The sequence below is a fragment of the Talpa europaea genome (assembly GCF_964194135.1).
Source record: "Talpa europaea genome assembly, chromosome: 13".
Taxonomy (NCBI): domain Eukaryota; kingdom Metazoa; phylum Chordata; class Mammalia; order Eulipotyphla; family Talpidae; genus Talpa; species Talpa europaea.
The window spans coordinates 33,633,246-33,658,752 of NC_140080.1; the positions used below are offsets into that span (position 1 = coordinate 33,633,246).

Genomic DNA, 25,507 nt, shown 5'->3' on the forward strand with positions numbered 1-25,507 from the left:
TAAAGCAAATATTACAAAATGCTAACATACACTATCTCTGGGTAGTAACTGCTGTTATTTTTTAAATTAGCTTTGAACATCTATATCTTTGATTTTTTCCCAAATTAAACAAAACAAAACTTTACCTCATAAGCATTTGGTGGTGGTATGCTCAACTAGTAAAGAGCTACTGAGCATCCACTATATGCAAACAAAATCCCTTATTTACTTATTATCTACTGTGGCCCAGTCACAGCATCAAGTGATTAGCACATACTATGTCACAAGGTGGGTACTTTTAGCAAGGGAGAAAAATGTTTCTCTTCCTCACCTCCAGTTTTTGTTAGCCAATCTACTCTTCCAATCTACTCTTAGGAAGACCACTGGTTTTTCAGATTGGCATGTTTGGAAAAAGGACTATGGTCCTTCCCCTTCCACTCTGCCAGGATCTGCCTCCTTGCAAAGGGTATACATTTTCCTCATAATCTTCACAGAGAGGTTCTGCCTGACTCTGCAGACACCTGTGGTCCTTCCACACTTCCAGATTTGCTGGGTGAATCAGTTTTAGAAACCATTATTGTTGTTGCACACCTAAGCTACATCTTTCAAGTTAATCTTTATCAGTAATAAAGGTAAAATATGCAAAGACTTTATATCTGCCTGCCTTTCAACTGGATACTTAGGTGCAGATAAAAGGGATTCTTTATGGTTTCTTGCCATTAATGACGTTTTAAGATTTATTTATTCATGCATACAAGAACTGGGGTACAGGCCAGAGGCGCAGAGGGTGAGAAGATTCACCAGAGACAGAGTGGGGAACAGAACAAGCAGACTGACTGAAATACACTGCTGAGGGGAGCAGCGGGTGAGTAAGGAGAGGTCTGCTGTGCCATGTGGGTAGCTCCCTGGCCGGGGATTGAACTTGTGTTGCAGTGGCTGCGGAGAGCTTCATAGGTTGTGTCCTAAACCCTTGAGCCACCAGGGATGTTTTTGTTGCCATTTTTCACAGAAGCATATTTAGGCTTAGGGTCACTAAGTAACTTAACCAAGGCAGTAGATAGTATGTGGCAAATTCAGAATTCAAATTCATATTCATCTGATTCCAAGTTCATATTCTTAATTATTGTGCCAAAGCATTAAATTATGCATAGTGAGCAAAAAGAACAGTAACTATTACTTGCTAAGAATCTTCAAGAGGAACTAGAAAATAATCTAAAAGAGGCTTTCCTTACTACAAGAACAGTGAAAGAGAATAGGAAAGTGCACACTCTGTACATATGTGAGGGTGCACAGACAATAGTGAAGGTACTAGTAATAAAATCCCATTAGGCAACTTTTTTAAAAAAAGATTTATTTATTTATGCATACAAAAACTGGGGTACAGGCCAGAGATGTGGGGGGATGAAAGGATTCACCAAAGACAGAGTGGGGAACAATACAGGTGGAACGACTGAAACACTGCTGAGGGGAGCAGCAGGTGAGTCAGGAGAGGTCTCCTGCACCGTGTGGACTAGCTCCCTGGCCAGGGATCAAACTCGTGCTGCAGTGGCTGCGGATAGCTTCATAGTGCTGTGACTTAACCCCTTGCGCCACCATGGGCGGGGTGATTGGGGGAGAGCTTTTATAAAATTTATTTTTACAGATTTATTTTTTTCCATAAGGCAACTTTTATCCTTCAAAACTAGTAGGCATGTTTGTTTTCACCCATCTAAATATCCACGACTCTTAAATCTTACTCAAATTGCCATAAATAAATGGCCTGCAGGGTTTTTTAGCTCCCGTGCCCTCAATGAGCCGTGTTCAATCACTGCTACAATATGTTCCCGCAGACAGCACTCAGTGTTAGCCTAACTTTGTCAACCTCTACTCGCTGCCAACCCTACAAACCTGCTTTCCGCAGCACAGCAGGCCTGCCCAACTCAAGGAAAGGCCTGGACAATCCTCTCACCGTGGGGAGAGTTGTTCCAATCTCTTCAGCCTGACCCCTTCTCAGCAAGAGCTTGCCCGTGTGGGTTTTCACTCAGTACTCTGGAGACACCGTGGACAACTGACCAGAAAACATGAACTCATGCGTCCTCAACACCACAGTTGTACCCACAAACATGTAGAATCTCAGTGGAGCCCAGTACACATGAAGTGCCACTGGAAACCACACTGAATGAATAGCCTTGGCACCAGGAATAGCTACCTGCCCAGAACAAGCAGTACTTACACAGAGTGAGTAAGAGACAACTCTGATTTCATTCATTTAGCCCTGACTTCTTTCCCTTAGTCCTTTCAGTCCCACTTCTCACTCCAGCTCTCCACTGCACCACTCCACTTCCAGATTTTTGTCCACACTATTTCTTTGATTTGAAATGCTCTCTCCTCTGTTCCACCCAACCTAACATCATTCTAAACTGACCTTTAAGGCCCAGATGAAATGCCCCTCTCTCACCAATCCATTCCAGATTGCTCCAGCAGGAAACTGAGTGATATATATAAATATATATGTGATATACATACATACATACATATATATATATATATATATATGATTCCTTAACTGCATGTCCAAAACTTTAAGTCCTCTCTATCATCCCTAAACCCAGTCACCTTGGTTTTACTTACAATGATATATCGAGTCTGATTGTCTTCACTGTCATTGCTCTGCTCTAAATTGCCATCAATCTCTTATTCACATAATGCAACAACATCCTAACAGATTTATAATCTATTAACAAAGCAACCAGACTCTTTCTTTTAAAATGTGAATCAGATCAAGTTATTCCTGTTTGAAGCCCTCCAAAAAGTCCCAAATTTCAGAAGATAATCCAAAATCCTTCCCATGACTAGGAGGCCCTCTATAATCTTATTCCCTGATATCTGTCGGATACTACCTCCTACTATTCTCTACCTTGCTCTCTCAACTGCAGTGGCCTCTTGCCATTCTCCCAATTTATCCATTATGCTCTCACTCTGCAGTTTTTTATACTGGCTGTCCCAGTATAAAACTGAAGCTAGAACTCTCTTCTCCCATATACACACACCTTGTACCCTCATTTCCTTCAGGCCTCTGCTCAAGTATCATCTTCTCAAACAAACTTCCCCTGTCATCATTCCCATTATCCTCTATCCCTGTAGCCTGTGTTTTCTCTTTAGTATTTGTCAATTATATTATTTCTTAAAGCTCTTGCTCCCGTTCTCCAGACTATAAACTCCACACCATGAGGTCTTTTGCTAATTTTGCTAAAATTAGCTCATTGCCTATATTAGCATGTGGCAGATAGTAAATGCAACAGGATGAAGATTCCTTAATGTGTACAATTAAAAGAAGGAAAAGCCTCCATAGTTAGAAATAACCCCAAAGTAATCTGATAATCAACACACCCAGCTTTATGCATACATTCATGCATTCGTCTGGTCTATCTAAATAACAATTATTATTGGCGACAGCCTTATGTAGTAAACTGTGGAATTGCTTAGTCCTTCCAAAGAGAGGAAAATCAATTATACATGATGAAGTTCAGTCTATGATGCTGATACATCAACGCTTACAGATTTAAGCAACAGGCATTTTCCATTTCAGTTCAAAACCTGATCCAGTTTAGACTTATGCCTTCCATCACCACCAATCTTCTGTTTCTCTCTCCTTCTCTCAGAGAGAAGGGAGACAGAGTCTACATTAAAAAAGGCTTTGAATTTCAACTCCAAAGAAAATTCAGGCTCTGGGTGGAAAGTGATGTTTTTCTTTACAAATTTCTAGATTGTACTTGAGCACAAATGAAATCTGTCTTTTGCTACTTACAAACATTTAAAGTGTGGCCATGCAGGTCATTCCACATGAATCACAAGACATTATCATCTATAGAGTAAGGATAGTCTTGGAAACTGTGCCCTAAATTTATACTTGAGGCCTTTCAGTGCACTAAAATTAATTTAGTATTTCATTAAAATGGAACAAACCAGGTTGGTGATTTAAGAAATGTCTGAAAGCAAGGATTTCCAAGCCAGCAGTGTCCAAGTGCTCAGATCCCAACATTTTAAATGAACACCAGGATATTCATTAACACAGTTTTTCCCAAGACATTTCCCCCAATAATCTCTAATATATAAAAGCAATCCATTTTTTTTTTCCCCACTTTGGTGCAAAAGTGATCAGGATAAGACAAAAAAAGTTGCCCAAAGGAAATGATTTTAGATAGGACTTCTGATAAAAAATCAATAAGCAATTTAGAATTTAAAAATGAGTAAGCCCTCAAGTGAGTGAACATATAGGACACCAGAAATATGATTGAGAATTTACTCCTAGTTTCACAGACTCCACTATTGGTGAATACATAGCAAGGGGGGGAGGGGGGAGGCATTTAAGTCATTCCTCCAGTGATGCCAGACAGCTTTGCAAACAAATTCTAGATTGCTATCTCCAATTTATTTCTATTATTAGAAGTTAAGGCACACAGAGGCCAAGGACCAAGTAGACCTTTATGCTGGCAATGTTGGTGGGTAAAAAAAAGAAAACAGGTGTATTAACGTCACATGCATTCTTACTTTTATCAAACAACCTGACTCACTCTGAAGTTAGAGGAGCACTAGATAGAAAGATTTATTTATTTGCATACTAACTCCCCCATTTCTAACCATCACCCTTTCCCTTCCACCCTCTCTCACAGGCTAACCGCACATTTCCACTGTCAAAGGCCACATTAAAAGACAGCAAAAGACCACAATGGCCTAGCTAGTCTTTAACACAACCACTGGTGGGAGCATGCTCTTTGAGCCCCCAGGCCCTGGCTCTACACTCGTAAGTGGAAGTGGGTACGTGAGCCCTATGGGGTCTGGGGAAAGAGAGAGCTCAAACAATGTTCTTGTCAGCATTTTAAACAAAAAATCCATTCAATGAGAATGGCACCATGTTCCTTTTGCCCTTTCTCCCTAGGAACTAAATTAAACAGATTACAGACAGTGGCAAGAGCTGGCCTTAGAACAGCCTCCCCCTTATTTGTTATTTTTAGCAATTTAATTCGACAACGCCTGACAACTAAACATGCCTAGAATAGCTAAAGGGAGGGGGGGGATTATCAGATACTACCAGCAAAAAACACACTAGTCATCACTTCCTCCAACCCGAAGAAAGAATCATTTTCCATGTCTTTATAGCATCACACACAGTTTGAGCCTTTAGAGTCTCATAGAAAAACAGAGCACGTATAAAAGACCAGTGGAAACCGATAATGCTTCCTGACCTGTTCCACCCTCACATGTGTTTTCTTAAAAACAAAAGCAGAGTAAAATGAACTAAATTGCTTTACAAAAAAGCTAGGAGTACCATGCATCTGTGACCATTTTGGAAGTTTGCCTCATAGGAGAATTATGTACCCAAAAGAATGGCTTCATGAATTGTGATGAAATTCAAATATTTTTACTGGGCTAGAGGTAGGTAAGAGATTTGTTTAAAAGAAAACAAAGGGAGGTCAGAGAAGCTCCTCTAATAAATCATAATTCTCAAGACAGCATCACCCCATACATACTATTAATAAATGAAATACTATAGTGAAAATCCTTTGAAAAAAATCAATAAAATGGTAAAACAGGGTAATGTCCTAAGTAGTGTAACTATCTATACCCACAAATTAACTGAAATTCATAAAAAATATATTTTATGAAATTTAACAAGATGCCATTTATGAAAGTATCCCTGTACATGAAATTATTTATCCGCATTTTCTGCCACTTATCGTAGGTTATCACGTTTTTTATAAGACAATGCAGGATAAAGCACTATTATTTTAGTGTGGAGTTATCTCTAAAACACATGATGCTTAATATAAACTACTTTAAGCCATCACACACACATCTCTGTGACTTCAAAGTCTTAAGTGACTACTGCAAAGATATCAAAGAAGATGCCAACACCTTGTATTATACTTTTGCTGTAGAGAGACAACTAGTTTTATTTTAGCTTCAAAAACAGGATTCCAGGGCCTCCCTGGAAGGGAGGGGCTAAGTTTCAGCACTATCAAGCTATCAGCAGCCTCTGCAGCATGAGTTCAATACTCAACCAGGGAGGTGACCCACATGGCGAGCAGACCTCTTCTGTCTTGCCCGCTGCTCCCCTCAGCAGTGTATTTCAGTCTGCCTGTTCTGCTCCCCATTCTGTCTCTGGCGAATCCTCTCACTCCCAAACCTCTGGCCTATACCCCAGATCTTGTATGCATAAATAAATAAAATAAATCTTAAAAAAAAATAGGATTACAATTAACTTTTTAAACTAAAGTAATGATCTGGGCATGAAAGGAAACTGGTATTCTATTTTATTTGGCCTCCTACCATCTTTTTGTTTCAAGGAAGCTTTTTGCTTTGTCTTCCTTGAAGACAAAGTAATAGCAATAAACTTACTAGAAGTGACTCTAGGTATCTTCTAATCCAACCCTCTCATTTTACAGATGAGGACACAGCTTACAGTACAAGCAAAGGCTGGACTCCAGAATTCCTAAGTCTACCTAAAGTATTTGAATTAGGAATTTAAGGTAATGAATGCTCTGCTATTAAAACCAGTAGACTCGGAGACCTGCATTTGTGGCTTAAGTATAAGCTGGGATCTTGTTCTTTTGAACTCACATGCACAGTGTGCTCATTAACACAGGTGTAGCCTTGCCCACATTGAGTACTTGACAACTCACTTCTTCTGGCCAGTTTCTATGATGAGAGGACTCATCAGAATCAAGCTTCTGGGGCAAAGAAAAGTATCCTGACTAGTATATTAGAACCCTCACCAACTAGTTGTTAGAGCAGGGAGACATTCAACAACAGGAAAGAAATCAAAATCCAATTCATCAAAAGATATCATTTTTTAGACCGCCTAGAAATGACTGGAGAACTCTCTTGCATGGGAGAGAGGAGGCAAAAGATAAATATTTATGGCAAGAGAGAAAGGAAAGTATAAATCATAAAGCAGATTACAGCAAAAGCTGGGGTCAATAACCCTGGGAAGCATTCAAAAGGACGGTCCAGTGTGGGTACGAATACACTGAGGAGGGGAATCCAGGCACCCTGGGAATGTATCCTAGGAAAAAAATAACTGAATTGAAATGCAAAAACTTGAACTCTGGGCTAGATGGAATGCAAATTTTTCTTTTAGATCGATCACAAAATAAAGATATGCACCAATGAACAGATCAAATCAAAGGACTAAGTGTGTAAAATAACTGAAATATGTATTTTGAAGTAACAAAGGCCATCTAACTAAAAGGACATATCTTTTTGAACTGTTTACATCTAAGTTCACACCAGACATGAAAAACGTCCACGGAGGAAATGAAATCTGTCACAGATAGTTTACATTTGGGCAAACATTAGCAGATACCCTGACCAAGGTACTGGTAACAATCAATAAAGAATACCCAACCAAATAAAGAGCATATATGGGCTTTTTCAGGCTCATACCAACTCTTCTCTGAAAGTCAGAGAGGAGGATTCAGCAGCTCTAAGACACATGAGCACAGAGAAGAGAGACAATACACTAGAAACTCCAGAGTTTCCAACAATTTTTCTTTTAGACTTGTTTTAAATAATTAAAAACTATTTTAAAACGCTCTTTTTATAAATGTTGAGAATGCAAATGAATTCTAGATAAGTATTCATATCTGAAATCCTAATGTTGGGAAAATAAATCACTTCATGCACAACTCCGTAAGTGAAAACAATATGGGAAAGAGATTAATTTACTCCTTGCAATTATTTTTCTTTTTAATGTTTTAGAAGACTCAGAGGTGTCTGGCTATGTAGCTACTATTGAATGTGGGAAATCATCAAGCTTATTTTTAGATTAGATATTTTATACTTCTCTCCAGGACTCAAACTCTCCTGGGTTGAAGTGGAGGATGTTTCTGAGAAACAGTTCTCCTAAGCAAAAGATTAAGAGAGAAATTATACAAATACTCTATTAAGAACATCTTGACTTGTTAAGGACAAAAATGGACTGTCTAGAAAGGTACCTTATGGTACAACTATATAAAGGAATAGCATTTAGCAATGAAAATGAACAAATAGCAATCTCAGGTAGCAAAATGAATATACTTCAAAACAAAATATTGAGCAAAAAAAATGGGGGCTTCCCTGGTGGCCCAGGAGTTAAGTCTCAGCACTATCACCACTACAGCTTGAATTCGATGCTGGCCGAGGAGATAACCCACAGGTGCAGCAGAACTCTCCTGCCTTGCCTGCTACTCACCCTCAGCAGTGTATTTCAGTAGATCTGCCTCTTCTGCTCCCCACTCTCTCTTTGGTGAATCCTCTCAACCCCACACCTCTGGCCTATACCCTATATCCTTTTACACAAAATAAAATAAAATACATTTTTTAAAAATATTGAGCAAAAGTAGCAAGGAAAATACACACACACGATATTGTTTATATCAAGTTCAAAAACAGCCAAGATTAAATTATACTTTGGGGATATATACATAGATAGTAAAACTATACATTTAGAAGGAAATTATCACAAAAGACAAGAGCAGGATGGAAGTACTGGGGTGGTGTGTAATTTGGCAGAGGGAAATAAGGAGAGGCTTCTAGTGTATTGCCAATATTGTTTTCCTGAATGTTACAGGTATCTGCTATAAATTATTAAGTTTTGCATACTTTAATACATGTTTCCGTTAAAACTCTATTTCTAAAATAAATACATGACTAATTGTTTAATGGGTTCTAAACTTTGAGCTATGCAACCAGATAAACCATTGGGTGAAATTCTTGCTGAGTGTATAAAAAACATTCCATCACTGGTTCTGCTCTCACCTGTCCTCTGTCTTCATTGAAAGACACAAATCACTGTTTATCATACAGTAGTGTCCACTCCACATCACCTCTAAAAAGGGGCTCCCATCAGAAGCACAACAGTACCAGCTGAAAAATGCACTGGTTAGGGCAAAAACTGTACACCCATCCAAGTGCCTACCAGTTACCACCCATGCTATGGAAAAAATGATCCTCAATAGGCAGAGTAAAATCTCCTCAATCATGGGAACTCCTCCAAAACATTTTCTCATCAGAGTCTCAGAACTCAGCCAACTGCTCAGTGTCATAGGCACCTCCTATCCAGTTCTCTCACGACTATTCTTCCTACACGTTTCAGGAACCACTGTGTGAACAAAATTGCCAGTTTTGTGGAAGAATCAGGACTTTATGTCATAGAGTGGCTTAGAGTTTACTTATAGCGTGAGTTACAGAGTTATTTCACAACCCTGGGATTGTAACATTCTGCGTCAGAAGTGGCACTAAGCAGGTCAGAATGTCCAGGGTTTCCTTTTCTAATTCCTCATTGCTGAGCTAATCAGGGTTGGTAGAAGGGGTGATACCATGTCACACAGGGGAAGGGAAGTGGCCAGCCAGGATATGCATATGCTAGAATACAGTGGGTACTTTAAACTGAAGGTAGATGAGCCTGAAGCAATCACTGCATGGCCCACCTGCAACAAGGGAGAGACCCATTAGAGAATGGTGGTCAAAATGTATCTATGCATCACAGAAAGCTTTACAGTTCTTTCAAGGGTTTAAATATCTGAAATTGGGATTCAATGACAAGCGATTAGAAACTGAGCTGTGGGCCTCCCCAGTGGTGCAGTGGTTGAGCGCTGGGTTGCGAAGCTGCCTGCGGCCTATGCGGCACCAGTTCCATCCCCGGCTGCTCCCCGGTCACTGGAGGAGGGTCCCACATGGCGTGCAGACCTCTCCTGCCGCCCACTGCTCCCCTCAGCAGTGTACTTCGGTCCTTCTGCCTGCTCTGCTCCCCGCTCTGGCTCTGGTGAATTCTCTCACCCTCCCGCGCTTCTGACTGTACCCAGTGCATGTATAAACAAATAAACAAACAAACAAATAAATAAATAAATAAAACATGCCTCTATAAAAAAATTTTTTTTTAAAAAATAATCAAAAAAAAAAAAAAAAAAAAAAGAAACTGAGCTGAATGCTGAAGCTGTTTCCCAACTACAAAAGAAGTCCTTAAGTAACCATTTCCTCTCTACACCAAAAAAGCAAGCAGAAACACAGAATGAGTTATTCACTCTTTAGGAAACATCTCTGCAATGTCTCAGTATGTTTTAATTGAACTTTCATGAAAAGTGCATTTTCTCAAAGTCTACTATTTTTCTCCTTATAGCAATGCTGTACATTTCAAAAATTATTTTTACAGAGACAGATGAGACTCAAAAGTCTTAACTCCAAATCCCAAACAATTAATTTTAAAAAATAAACTTTTGTACTTTTTAATATCAACATAAGCTATATTTTTTATATATTACACATTCGGCTATCTTCTTTAAAAAGTCGTAAGATAGGGGCCTCCCCGGTGGCGCAGCAGTTGAGCGCTGGGTTGCGAAGCTGCCCGCAGCCTCTGCAGCGCCTCTACAGCACCGCTTCGATCCCAGATCCCTGGCTGCTCCCGGCCACCTGAGGAGGGTCCCACTTGGTTCCCACCCCCAAACCAGCCCCCGCCAACCCTCCCAACCTGAGCCAGCTAGGGAGCAACCCACATGGCACAGCAGACCTCTCCTGTCTCGCCCGCTGCTCCCCTCAACAGTGTGCTTCGGTCAATCTGCCTGTTCTGTTCACCGCTCTGTCTCTGGTGAATCCTCTCACCCCCCGCATCTCTAGCCTGTACCCCAGTTCTTGTATGCTTAAATAAATAAATCTTTAAAAAAAAAAAAAACTACATAACACTATCATATAGCCAATCTGCTCTGAAAATATTTCCTAATCAATTCCAACAAAGTGATTGTGGTCTGAAGAACAACCCAACCTAGGAGTATTAAAGTATAAATATGGCTCATGGGCTACACGATGCCCAGATGCCCTGATGCTGACGCTGCTGAGAATTCAGAGAAGAGGGGCTTGGCTCTCCTTATCCCTCAATAAAGCTGTTCAAAATATTTTTTTAATGTAAATCTGGAATTTTAAGGAGAAAAAAGGCAATTCAGGCTATCTTTCCAATATTAAGAGAGCACTTGTCTTTATCCTTCTAGTAAGTAATATAACTCCCTTGCAAGGGTACCCTCACCTCAGGACCACAAAAGGAATGGGTCAACAGATAAGAAAGGCCACCAGAGTTATCAGAAGTTAAAACAAATTCAGGTTACCTTTCGTGTTCAAAGAAAAGTCGGGTGGTGAATCTGGAGTGGACAAATACAAAGAAACACTAAGAAAAAGGCAGGGTAAAAGGCAGTCTAGGAAATACCTATAGAGATGGGCTCTCAGGTTAGAGAACCTGGTTCAGACCAGCATCTGTGTCGGGGAACAGGTTTGTCCACCATGACATTTACGCAGACTATTGGTAGGGAGTGAAGAAGCATATACAGTGAGGAAATCCATTAAATGAGTTACCAGTCCTGATCAGAAACTGATCCTAAGACCTATACCAAAAATAACCTTACAGCTTCATAGATAAAAATTACTAAACGAAAGTAGCTTGTCCTTTATCTACAGAGTTATGTATAAATTGTGCCTCCCCAACTTAATTTTATGGTATGTAAAGATAGAAATTAATGATTATGACAATTACATAGGATTAAGGTGAAACAACTGGACTGTCAAGAAATACAAGGGTCAGAAGAAGACATTGTAGATTTGAAAGGAGGAACCACTGGGAATGCTGGAAAAACTAGAGTTCTGAATCTATATCAAGCTTCCAAAGTAGTAAGATCCATATTTATGAAGACTTCAACTGGTAATAGTTTATATTCCCAAATTCCCATATTGTGCTATGAAACTAAAATAATTAAGCAGGAAAAAAAAAAATCACCTAATGTAACACTGAGGAATCCAAAAATACTAAAATAATTCAACAACAACAAAACAACACAAATTAAAATGTGGGGAGAGGTTGTGAACACTTTTTGAAAGATGATATACAGACAGCTAATAGGCATATAAAGAGATGTTCATTATCTGTTATTACTAGGGAAATGCAGATCAAAACAATGGGATATCACATCATACCTGCAAGGATGGCCATTATCAAAAAGACAAGAAACAAGCGTTAACAAGAATGTAGAAAGGGGACCCCATGGCACATTGTTGGTGGGAATATAAATTGGAGCAACCATTATGGAAAAAACTGTATAGAAATTTGGCAAAATTTTTTTTTTAAGATGTATTTATTTATGCATACAAGAACTGGGGTCTAGGCCAGAGGTGCAGAGAGGTGAGAGGATTCACCAGAGACAGAGTAGGAAGCAGAACAGGCAGATCTACTGCTGAGGGGAGCAGCAGGAGAGACAGGAGAGGTCTGCGGTGCCATGTGGGTTAGCTCCCTGGCTGGAGATCAAATTCATGCTGCAGTGTGGCTGATGATAGTTTGATAGTGCTGAGACTTTAACCCCTGTGCCACCTGGGAGCCCTAAACCAATGTTATTTTAATTAAAAAAATTGTTTTACATTGTTTGAGGAGAGCATCTCTGGATCCATTTGGGAAAAGCCACTGACCATTTGAGACTTGGTAACTTAGGCGCTTTTCATTTCCAGCCTCTTCTACTTCCTAGGTTGCAGGTCCAGCTTGGAAGTGGATTCCTTTGCTCTTAGTTGGGGGTTTGCTTCCTCTCCCTAGATGACACTTTGATTCTAATTGAATGGTTTACTATATCAAGTTTGTAATGCAAAAGTGAGGAGATAGTAGATGTTTCAGTTAATATCAATGAGTAATGGAAGGATAAATGCAAGTAAAATGTGAATTGAAGACCCATTTAAAAAAAAATTTTTTTAAATGTAGTTCTTGTCCTAAAACTGTCTGCCTGTGTCTGTGTAGGTATCTCTTTTAACAATCCTTTCTCTTTTAGGGCCTCCCCTGGTGGCGCAGGCAGTCAAGCACAGCACTGTGAAGCTGTCCGCAGTCTCTGCAGTGTGGGTTCGATCCTGGCCAGCCCACGAGAATCCCATATGGCGCAGCAGACCTCTCCTGTCTCACCCGCTGCTCCCCTCAGTGGTGTGTTTCGGTCAGTCTGCCTGTTTTGCTCCCCGCTCTGTCTCTGGTGAATCCTCTCACCCTCCCGTGCATCTGGCCTGTGTACCCCGGTTCTTGTATGCATGAATAAATAAATCTTTAAAAAAAAAAAAAAAAACTTTCTCTTTCAAAAGCGGCAGCAACAGCAGCAACTCTCTGTCCACCTACATCTATGCAGGTGTCCCTTTTTTCCTAATAAACCCATCCTTTTTAAATGCATTAAGGCTGCTCAGGAGAAGTAGCATTAAACTAAGACCTTAAGGATTAATACATGGAGTTGGTAAAGGCTTAGTTAAGGAAAAAGTGGAGGGAACTACATTTGCAAAATTCTAGTAGAAACAAATAAACCATAACAACTTCTAGAGTATCTCCGCATGGCTGGCACACACAGTGCTCTAAAAGAAGACATTGGAGGGCCTCCCCGGTGGCGCAGCAGTTGAGTGCTGGGTTGCGAAGCTGCCCTCAGTCTCTGCGGCGCCGGTTCGATCCCCGGCTGCTCCCCAGCCACCAGAGGAGGGTCCCACATGGCGCGCAGACCTCTCCTGCAGCCTGCTGCTCCCCTCAGCAGTGTACTTTGGTCCTTCTGCCTGCTCTGCTCCCCTCTCTGGCTCTGGTGAATTCTCTCACCCTCCCGTGCTTCTGACTGTACCCAGTGCATGTATAAACAAACAAACAAACAAATAAAATATGCCTCTATTAAATAAATAAATAAATAAATAAATAAATAAATAAATAAATAAATAAATAAAAGAAGACAGTGGAAAAGAGGAAGATGAGAGAAATAAACAAGGCTTCTCATAAACATCCTTGAAGGCTGTTAAAAAGTTTGAACTTTACCCTAAAAACAAAGATGATGATTATGAGGAATAACAGCACCAGATTTCACATTTTAGTTTAAATATATAAAAAGGATGGAAGGGCAGAAAGCTGGAAATGTGGAAACCAACTCAGATGTTACTGCAAATGGTAGCAGGAGCTGGTTTAAAGGTGGGGAAAAAATTCCTGAAGGAAATGCCATTACTGGAAAAAACAACAAAGAAGTAATATGGTTCAGGAAAGCCAACTTAATCCAAGGAGGATTTAAAATATAAATTAAAGCAATAAAATCACACCTAAACATATCCCAGAGGAACTACAAAGCTTGCAGGACAAAAATAGAAAATTAAAAGCAGCTAGAGAAAAAAAGGCAAAGGAACAACAATTAGACTGACAGATGACTTTTCAACGGCAACAATGGAAGTCAGAGAAGTCAGCAGGTATACTAATGCTGCCTTTAAAAGAGTTGAAAAATCCCTGAAAATATAGAGCAAAATGAAACATATCCTCTGAACAGTTATAGAGTAATAAGCATTTACAGCACCCAAATAATGTTCCTAAATACTGAACTAACAACAGCCGGTGGAGAAACTGACATATTGTTATAGATGGTGATGTGGCACATCGCAATAAGTGAATAAGTAGAAAAAAATCAGCAAGACACAAAACATTTGAACACAACAATTAACAATGTACCTTGCATAAGTGCACATGTGGGTATGGGAACATGCATACCAACTATAAAGGTAGGATGGGGGAAAGTATAGGACTGCCTCAGGGAAGAGTAGAGTGTGCAGTGGGTGATATTAAGAACACAGGTTAGAGTAGTATTTGGGAAATGTACTAAATGTAGAGACAGGGCTCACACAATAATTGAATGTTGGGGTAATTAAAAAACCTGTAATGGGAGGAGGAATAAAAACAAGAAATTGAATATATTTCTTATATTACCAAAGGGTGAAAAACAGTATATATAATTTCTCTTTATTTAAAAAGAAATGTATGTGGATAAATGTGTTTATAAAAAGAAGTTAGGAATGAAATGCATCAAATTATAGATGTGAAGGGCCTCCCTGGTGGCACAAGGGGTTAAAGTCAGAGCACTATGAAGCGATCTCCTGCTCCCCTCAGCAGTGTATTTCAGTCAACCTGCCTATTCTGCTCCCCTCTCTGTCTCTGGTGAATCCTCTCACCACCACACCCCACACCTCTGGCCTGCACCCCAGCTCTTGTATGCATAAATAAAATAAATCTTTAAAAAAAATTGCATGGGCCTCCCCGGTGGCGCAGCAGTTGAGCGCTGGGTTGCGAAGCTGCCCGCGGCCTCTGCGGCGCCGGTTCGATCCCCGGCTGCTCCCTGGCCACCGGAGGAAGGTCCCACATGGCGCGCAGACCTCTCCTGCCGCCCGCTGCTCCCCTCAGCAGTGTACTTCGGTCCTTCTGCCTGCTCTGCTCCCTGCTCTGGCTCTGGTGAATTCTCTCACCCTCCTGCGCTTCTGACTGTACCCAGTGCATGTACAAACAAAACAAAACAAAACAAACAAATAAATAAATAAACATGCCTCTATAAAAAAAAAAAATTGCATATCTTTGACATTTGCAAATGTGCAGAGAAAAGGGAAAGGTCATATTTTAATTGTTTATCTGTTCGACTTTTTCTTGTTTTAGAGTACGCTTCTATAACTTTCATAACCTATTATAATTTTAATAACAGAAAATAAGACATTAAAAAGAAAAAAGAGAAAATAACTTTCTAGGGGAGAGGCCAAAGTTTAGTGCTACTATTTTTTTTTTTTGCAGCTATAATTAGCATTTCAAATGCATACCAACTAATCTACTTTTATTACCTGAAAGATACCAGCATACTCTATTTGATAAAACTCCACAAAAGGAAACTTTGAAAAATAAATTTCCTAATACTCAACAGAACTGAAAAATATGCTAAAATCATCATCGGTGGCAACTTTACCATGGTAAATTTTGTAACTATGAATGTTACAATTTATCAAACACAGATATTAGAAGGAAAAAATAATCCATGCCCTCCTCCTATCTTATTTCCTTAGTGTAACCAGTGTTAACAATTTTATGTTACATATCATTTTCAATGTTCACATGCAGATCTTGTTTTTTGTTTGTTTTCACAAAAATGATAATTATATACATATTATTTTGCATCTTACTACTTATTCATCAGATAATTTTTAGATGTTTACTTATAGTTGCAAAACTCATTTTTTGTTACCTGTCTGAAATAGTTTCAGACAGATCAAGACACTTTTGTTTGAAAACACTAGAGGATTCACTCTAAGATTGGCCTGACAAAAATGACAAAGTAGGTCACAATAACAACCTGACTACTATTAATCAGGTAACACTTTTTTTGTTTGCTTATTTGTTTTGTTTTTACAATGTATCTTTCTTAGCTACAAGTCTATTATCAGGTTTCTTTAAATTATCAGTAATCAAACAAAAATAAGCCTAAGTAACCTCAGACACTGCATGCTCCCAAGTCACATCAAGTGGGTACTCCTGAAAAATCCCCAGGAGGCTAAAGGGGGTGTTCTCAACAATTCAGCAGAAGGCTGAGTCAGATTCTGAACCACTGCCTCACAGAAATTAGATAAAGTGACCTATGAAGTCATGGTATCCATCCCCATTTCAGGAAATCTTGGTCCTCAAGAAATAACAACCATTTTTTTTTTTTTTTTTTTTTTTGGTCCAGTCCAACTTTCACAAAATACAGGATGGAACTTTCACTAAAATCCAAGAAGATACTTCATCAAAGGTCTCAACATACAGGAAATTAAATTGCAATTTTCCAAAGATTCACTAAGTTACAGGAGCAGTTTATCATTCAGACTTGCCACTCAGTGCTTGTCTACAGCCAAACCTATGCTAAAGGAATTACAATGTGCAAAAGAGACATATCATACAGATCCTCTAACTACTATGATCCCTGACTATCCAATCACAATTTGTGATGTTTAAAAACAGTGTTTTTATTTTATTTAATTATTTTTTAAGAATAAATATGTTTACTCAAAGACAATAAGGAAAATACCTTCAGGATAACAGCATCCTATCCTCTTCAAAATTCTCTATAGTTCCTAGACTATTTTTTTGGGGGGGGTCTCATGCACTGCCATGAATATGACTTCTTCATAGTTCTAACACAATTAGGGAAAAAACACAAAAACAATGTGACATGACTTTGGCAGGCATACATTTTCATTTAATAACCAAAAAATGAAGTAATTACTTTTCTCCTAAGAACTGACCAATACTATAATATTCATTCAAAACTTACTTCCAATTCTTTAATTTTTTCTTCTGCTATTTTCTGCTTCTCTAACAGTTGGCTGTGAATTACCTCTTTGGATTGAAGAATAAACCTACAAAACAAAACAAATGAAGATTAAGCCACATAATCACTATATTCATTAACGTCAACAGCTATAAATCACAAATATTAAACTAAGAAAACTAAAAGGATGATCACCCAACTCAGGAAAAACAAAATGCCATCATTAGGTTAATGTGATTCATCAGGAAACCACCACAGATTTAAGTTTTCTTGGCAGAGAAGGAATAAAGACTTAATTAAAAGTAAATTCAAATACACAATTGCTGATGCAAGAAACTGTATACAGTATTATACAGTATTATGAAATGTATACAGTATTATAAATTAATGTCACCTCAATGAAAAGAATAACAATAAATTCAGCCTTCTTGATTAAGAAAGGAATCAGGTTTCAAGTAGATTCTACATCAAAGAGGGAAAAATAGGGGCTTCCCTGGTGGCGCAGGGGTTAAAGACACAGTGCTATCAAGCTATCACCAACCACTGCAACATGAGTTCAATCCCCCCCAGCCAAGGAGCTACCCACATGGCACAGCAGACCTCTCCTTTCTTGCCTGCTGCTCCCCTCAGCAGTGTATTTCAGTCAGTCTGCCTGTTCTGCTCCCCACTCTGTCTCTGGTGAATCCTTTCATCCCCCAGACTTCTGGCCTACACCCCAGTTCTTGTATGCATAAAAATAAATCTTTTTTAAAAAGGGTAAAATAACATCAAGGGGAAAAAATCTATCATAGGCTAAGAGAAAAGTTAACAAACATTAAAAATCCCCCATAATTTTTATTTTTTTAGTTATCTAAGACAATTTTTCTCTAGATATTTTTAAAACAATAAATTTGAGTTCCTCCTCCAATTTTTTTTTTTTTATAACAGTAACTCATGACCTTTTAAAGTCACAATCAAGCACTGTGTTAGGATCAATGCATTAGTGTTTATATGAGTTTCTCACACACAAAAAAGCGCTGTATAAGGCCTAGTATCTTTTAATATTATTTCCAGGGTTTATAATACCTCTGAAAAGCTCAAAATGCAGAAGTGGAAAATTCTGATTTTTTCAATTTTACAGTCAGACACATTATTTACCACCGATGAGGGTGGAAATATGAGGACACTTTAAAAATTAACACTGAATTAGTTTTGTGACTTTATGTTCATAATTCTTGCTGTGGGGAAGGAAGAACTAACTATTTTATAGCCTCAAGTAAATGAACTGTATTATTTCCCTTCCACCGGAAGCAGGGGAAAACCTCAATTACTCAAATCATTTTCGGATTGTTCGACTAGCTATGACAGATTTCAATTAAATATTACAATTAAGCAGACTGTTTCTTCTCTTTGCACATTAAAGGTTTCGCAACAACCAACTAAACATAAGTTCTTAACAAAAAGCCAAACTGCTGACCTCAAAAAACAAGAGTGTGTCTAGGTAGGTTCTTACAAAGAGGATCTGGTATTATAGATCTGAAACAAACAAAACAGATCAAAAAGAACAACTCCTCCTTTGCCTAGACACCTTGCAAGAAACTGCCTTTCCTCCCAATTCTTCATGAATATACCTTGCCACAAATATTAACAGTATGGTAAGTGTCTCTTTTACTCCACTAATTTATAAAGCCTGTACCCTGATGTGGACATTCTAGATAATTCATCTGCTGATCCTAGTCTTCAGCAGTAACTTTATCCTTGTAAAAATCTTACACATCTATAGCAAAGACAGATCACCTTCATGCAAAACAAGAATTACTACATAACCCTTTGTGACTAAAGTGTTCTCATTTAGTACAAGAGACAGGCACTATTTCTGATAAAACTACGGTTTATAGAATATTCTCCTCAGACCGTACTAGTTATTTAAAATAGTGTTGAAAAGAATTGTATTTAAATTTCAGTATCACCGTGTAGAAAGTATCATAAACCTAGGCTCAAGAGTCACCAAAGTATGTCATTATACACATAATTTTCTAAGAAAGTCTTTTAGCTAGGGATATAATAATCTTCACAGCAAAATACACATTTTTAAATAGCATTGATTGCTGGCCAGTGAGTAGTATTCTCAAATAAAAGGTCATCAGACATTATCTTTATTAGTGTCTGGGAAATTTTCAAAGCTAAGATTAGAGGTCAAGTCATTACTTATGTGGCCTTTAAAAATAAAATATCTGAACAGATACTAAATCCCTGGAGCAGAAAATAAATTTACTAGAAAGCAAGAATACTCAACAACAAAAACATGTTTTTCCAACGCCACACACCCTGAGGTAGCTATATTAGACTAAGTCAGCTTAAGGCCAGAGAGATGTCACAAAAGCTGGCCAAACTACTATAAGCCTAGGGAGACCTCAGTCCTGACAATTTTAAACAAAAATGAGTACTCAGTAAACTCACATATCTCAAGAGTAGTTACTTAGTCAAAATTCAAACAAAATTATGGAAAATTTGTTTTAGCCCTCAATTTAAAAAACGCCGAAGATATACTATATGGAGACAGAAAGGGGCTTCAAGAAACAAAATATAGAAAATCACTTATTTGTGTTTGAATTATCAGATGCCGTTCTGTTGTCTTTTTTTTTTTTAATTTCAGGTGCTGTGTGAAGATAGAGGATCTATCATAATAATGTAAAAATGAGAATGATAAACAAATATTATGCACATAGTTTCTCAAAGTAGTGTGTCTCACAGAGATCCTGCCTTATAGTTTATGGAAAGCCAAATGGCAAATAAAGGATACTTAGTTAAGAATGTGGTGCATGGGCCTCCCCAGTGGCGCAGCGGTTGAGCGCTGGGTTGCGCTGGGTTGCGAAGCTGCCAGCAGCCTCTGCAGCGCCCGTTAGATCCTGGCTGCTCCCCGGCCACCGGAGGAGGGTCCCACATGGCGCGCAGACCTCTCCTCAGACCTCTCCTGCCGCCCGCTGCTCCCCTCAGCAGTGTACTTTGGTCCTTCTGCCTGCTCTGCTCCCCTCTCTGGCTCTTGTGAATTCTCTCACCCTCCAGTGCTTCTGACTGTACCCAGCGCTTGTATAAATAAATAAATCAATCTTAAAAAAAAAAAAAAAGGAATGTGGTGCAGGGCCTTCCTGGTAGCGCAAGGCATTAAGATGCAGCCTATGAAGCTGTCCGCAGCCTCTGCAGCATGAGTTCAATTCCTGGTCAGGGAGCAGCCCACAAGTGCAGCAGACCTCTCCTGACTCACCCGTTCTGCTCCCCACTCTGTCTCTGGTGAATCATCTCACCCCCCACACCTCTGGCCTACACCCCAGTTCTTGTATGCATAAATAAATAAATGTTTGAAAAAAAATCATGTTAACAAAAAAAAAAAAAAAGAATGTGGCACATGGGCAACTTCCTGTCTCCATCTCTCAATCAATCTCTCTGTCTCTCTCATGTACTTTCTTGAGTACAACAGAGCATCATTTCTAACTCATAACACAAAGAAAAAAAGAATGTGGCACAAGGAAAGGTAAACTAAGAAGAAATTATTTTCATATGACAAATGATATGCAGAAAATATACTTCCAAGACTCAGGATTATACCATCTAGACAAGAGTCACTGCTTTGTAAAAACCTTCTAGTTTGACATGGAAATCAGTGCCCTCCCTATACTCTGTTTTTAAGGATTCATAGCCTGCTAGTTCACTTCCTCATTTATTTGTAGTTATGCCACCTGGAAAACAATTTTATGATGACTTTGGTTCTGTCTGAGAAATACCTGAGGCTGTGTGCTCAACTGTCCCACAGGTTAATACATAACTTCCGTTTTCTTCTGACTCAGCATGAATCAAAAATGTTCTTCATCTTCCCAAAACACAACCAGTGGTAATATCTTTTGGGTACACTTCCACCTAGACATACATTATTCAAAGACAACAATAGTCTCATGATAATGTTCTTTGGGTGGGAAATTTTCAGAGGATGTGTGAAAACATACTCTAATAGCATTTAGAATCTGCCCACACTCACTCTCAAGTGTGTACTGTCACCTACAATAAACTGTGGCCTTGTGCCACACGTTAAGCGGCACAGGAAAGAAGAATGAGTCTGTCTTTGTCAGTTATAGCTCAATAAAATTTGTAAAATTCAATGCCTTATAATGAACACTAACCAAAAAAAGAAAAGAACATGTTTGGTTTTTTTTTTTTGCCTCATTCTATTGGCAATGAAAATTATTTGCATGTGTACACAAAGATCTACATGCAAAAAATCTATTGCTTAATATTTTAGCAAAAAAAAAAAGTACGAATAACCAAAATCCCTCAGTAAGGAAGTGATTTTAAAAAGCATGCTACATCCAGGGCCTCCCTGGTGGTGCAAGGGGTTAAGTCTCAACACTGAAACTATCAGCAGTGGAAGCTAACCCACATGGCCCAGCAGACTTCTCCTGTCTCGCCAACTGCTCCCTTCAGCAGTGTATTTCAGTCAATCTGCCTGTTCTGCTCCCCACTCTGTCTCTGGTGAATCTTCTCATCTCCCTGCACCTCCCACACACACCTCTGGCCTACACCCCAGCTCTTGTATGCATAAATAAAATAAATCTTAAAAAAAAAAAAAAAATCATGCTACATCCAGATTACAGAATGCTGAGTCAGTTAGTTAAAGACTTCACTTGTCAGAGTAATGAAGGTAAATAAATACCTTTGCAACTCTTTTTATTTTTTTTTAAGATTTATTTATTTATACATTTAAGAACTGGGGTACTGGCCAGAGCTGTACCTCTCACCATACTGGTGAGAGGATTCACCAGACAGAGTGGGGAACAGAACAGGCAGATCATCTGAAACACACTGCTGAGGGGAGCAGTGGGCAAGTCAGGAGAGGTCTGCTACTCCATGTGGGTAGCTTCCTGGCCGGGGATCGAACTCATGCTGCAGTGGCTATGGCAAGTTTCATAGATTGCGTCTTAACTCCTCGGGCCACCAGGAAGGCCCGATTTTTTCATTTTTTTTTTTTAACATTTTGCTAAGTTAACCTAAGGTGAGGTTGCCAGGGGCTCAAAATCAAATGAAATCAGGAATTCTGGAAGGTAAGAAAGCAATCTATTGGCTTTCACCTTGACTATTTCTGCTCAATCCTGGAGATTTTTGAGCATCCACACGGGCACAAAACAAGGAGACAAAACAGGAGGTAGAACATACTGACATTCCAAAACAAGGATCCTACTAGGAGAATCCTCAATTAAAACCAATTTCCCAGAGTGTTCCTCTTTCAGTCTAAGAGTGAGGAAGAAATAAACTTACCTCTCTGGAGAGTACAATAAAGGATATGTGTTTATCAATATCTTCGTAATAAAGTTGAAAAAGTTAAAATGTCCCCCCAAAGTATATTATTTAACTGGCCTCCTCATGGATTGTGGTTGAAATTCAATACTATATGATGCAGAAACTCTCAAGCACAGAATTTAGTTTACAGTATTCTAATCAAGTGAATAGCAAAATTCAAGAAAAGTGGAAAATGGGTTAATAAAAATTAACCAAACTTGAAACACAAAGAGAAAAACAAAGTATGTAAAATCAAGAAGCAGGAGCCTCCCTGGTGGCACAGCACAATGAAGCTATCCACAGCCACTGTAGCACGAGTCAGATCCCTGGCCAGGAAGGTGACCAACATGGTGCAGCAGACCTCTCCTGTCTCGCCCACTGCTCCCCTCAGCACTGTATTTCAGTCAATCCACCTGTTCTGCTCCCCACCCTGTCTCTGGTGAATCCTCTCTCACACACACACACACATACTCACATTTCTGGCCTTGCACCCCAGTTATTGTATGCATAAATAAATAAATCTTTAAAAAAAAAAGCAAAACAAAACAACAACAACAAAAAAAAAAAACATGAAAAAGCATGTGAGGTCTAAGAGATGCTATCAAGTAGTCTAACAGATTAGGAACCCCGAAGAGTGGAGAACATAGGACATTCTTGAAAATGGACGAGAACTTTCTAAAACAAAAAAAACAAAAAACACCAATCACAGCTCCGAGCCACTCAATAAAAATGGACAAAAATAAATACAAAATGAAAACAAAAACAGAATACAATTAGCTGTAACATCATCAAACTACTGAAAACCAATGATGAAGAGAAATCTTGACAGCAGCCAAATAAATGACATATTACAAAGAAACAAAGATAAGAATTACAGCAAACTGGGCTTCCCTAGTGGCGCAGCAGGTTGAGCACAGTGCTGTGAAGCTGTCCACAGCCTCTGCAGTGCTGGTTCAATCCCGGCCAGCTGGCAAGAATCCCACAAGGCGCACAGACCTCTCCTGTCCCGCCTGCTGCACCCCTCAGCAGTGTATTTCAGTTGTCTGCCTGTTCTGCTCCTGCTCTGGCTCTGGTGAATCCTCTCACCCTCCCGAGCCTCTGGCCTGTAACCCAGCTCTTGCACAAAAATAAATAAATCTTTAAATAAAAAAAAAAAAATTACAGCAAACTTGTCACAAACCATGCAAGACAGAAGACCATACTGACTTTTTTCAAAGTCTAACAAGTCTATAATAAGTTCCTAGAGACTGCTACTATAAGTAAATAATGTATAATACCACCAATTTCATCACAGACTAGTCAACATGAACAAGAGTTAAGCTCCTCTGGCTAATTTCCAGTTGCAAAAACATCACCAAACTTCTAAATAAAGACCCAAAACACTTCAAATATTAAGCTATAATTTGTATACATTTTCCTAGTCACTTATTCCATTTCAGGGTCTTGGATGGCCAGAGCCTATTCTGGCAAATCAGGGCACAAGGTGGAACCCAACCCTGGCCAAAACACCTTCCATCACAGGGTGTACACGCACACACATGCACACACACTCAGACTGGGACAATTTACATGCACTGATGAAGCTAACATGCACCATTTTGGGGATGGGAAGACAGCAAAGTACCCCACAAAAACACAGACATGGGGAGAATATGCAAACTATGGACAGTGGCCCTCAACTGGGGATCAATTTTCTCATAAATGTTGTAAAAAACATTTAATAAAATGTATTCAATGTCAAGAACCTATGGCAACAAAAGAAAAAAGCTATTAAGCCAGGGCCTCCCCAGTGGCGCAGCGGTTGAGCGCTGGGTTGCGAAGCTGCCCGCGGCCTCTGGCGCCAGTTCAATCCCTGGCTGCTCCCCGGCCACCGGAGGAGGGTCCCACATGGCGCGCAGACCTCTCCTGCCGCCCGCTGCTCCCCTCAGCAGTGTACTTCGGTCCTTCTGCCTGCTCTGCTCCCGGCTCTGGCTCTGGTGAATTCTCTAACCCTCCCGCGCTTCTGACTGTACCCAGTGCATGTATAAACAAAACAAAACAAAACAAAACAAACAAACAAATAAAACATGCCTCTATAAAAAAAAAAGCTATTAAGCCAGCGTTACATACGCAATGAAAATATCAAAAAACTGAAGGAGAAATTCAAACAAAAGCTGAGCATTCATTCTAGAAAACATACACCTGAAGAAATATTATAGGTAGTTCTTCCAACAGAAAGAGTATGCTAACATGTGGAGACTTACAAAGAAATGAAAAGCATTGAAAAAAACACAAAATGAGATGAAGAGACAAATTTTTCTTCTATGGCTTGCAAGCTGATACTGCCACATGCTTCTCTTTGTAATGTCAAGAGAATCGGTACCAACAGAGACCACATGGTCAACAGAAAAAAGTTATTTACTACAGTAATGCACTGCATAATGGTGTTTCTGTCAACACATACCACTGCATACACAACAGTGGTGCCCATATACAGCCTAGGTGCAGCAGGCTATGCCATCTAAGTTTGTGTTAAGTACCCTCCAGGGTATTTGCATAACGACAAGACTGTCCAACAAATTTCTCAGAAGATTCTCATTTATGTGTATGGCTATATATAGCCCATTACCAACTCCTGGTCTAAAAGCAAAGTAATACATTGTAGGCTTCATCACATATGTGACACGTATAAACAATAAAAAAATTAAATAGAGGGCCTCCCTTGTGGCGCAGAGGTTAAAGTCTCAGTGCTATCAAGCTATCACCAGGCACTGTAGCACGAGTTCAATCCCCTCCCAGGGAGCTGACCCACACGGTGCAGCAGACCTCTTCTGTCTTGTCCACTGCTCCCCTCAACAGTGTATTTCAGTAGATCCGCCTGTTCTGCTCCCCACTCTCTCTGGTGAATCCTCTCACCTGCCTCCCATACCTCTGGCCTACACCCCAATTCTTGTATGCATAAATCTTTTTTAAAAATGAAATAGAGGGAACAATTTATCATCTTTATAAAATAAAGTAGTATAATACTATTATTTGAAAGTAGGTTGTGATAAATTAAAGACACAGTATTATAAATAATAGGACAGGGCCTCGCCGGTGGCGCAGCGGTTGAGTGCTGAGCTGCGAAGCTGCCCGCAGCTTCTGCA

General features: G+C 39.4%; 1 protein-coding gene across 1 annotated transcript in view; it reads right to left on the reverse strand.

Annotated features, from left to right (window-relative positions):
* The window catches only part of PFDN1 (prefoldin subunit 1), a gene marked incomplete at both ends in the record, with an annotated part of 57,611 nt that overhangs the window by 13,211 nt on the left and 18,893 nt on the right, over nt 1-25,507 (reverse strand). The window contains one exon of the mRNA XM_084252343.1: nt 17,079-17,163. Coding sequence (XP_084108469.1) covers nt 17,079-17,163 — 85 coding nt within the window. The remainder of the gene's footprint in view (nt 1-17,078; nt 17,164-25,507) is intronic.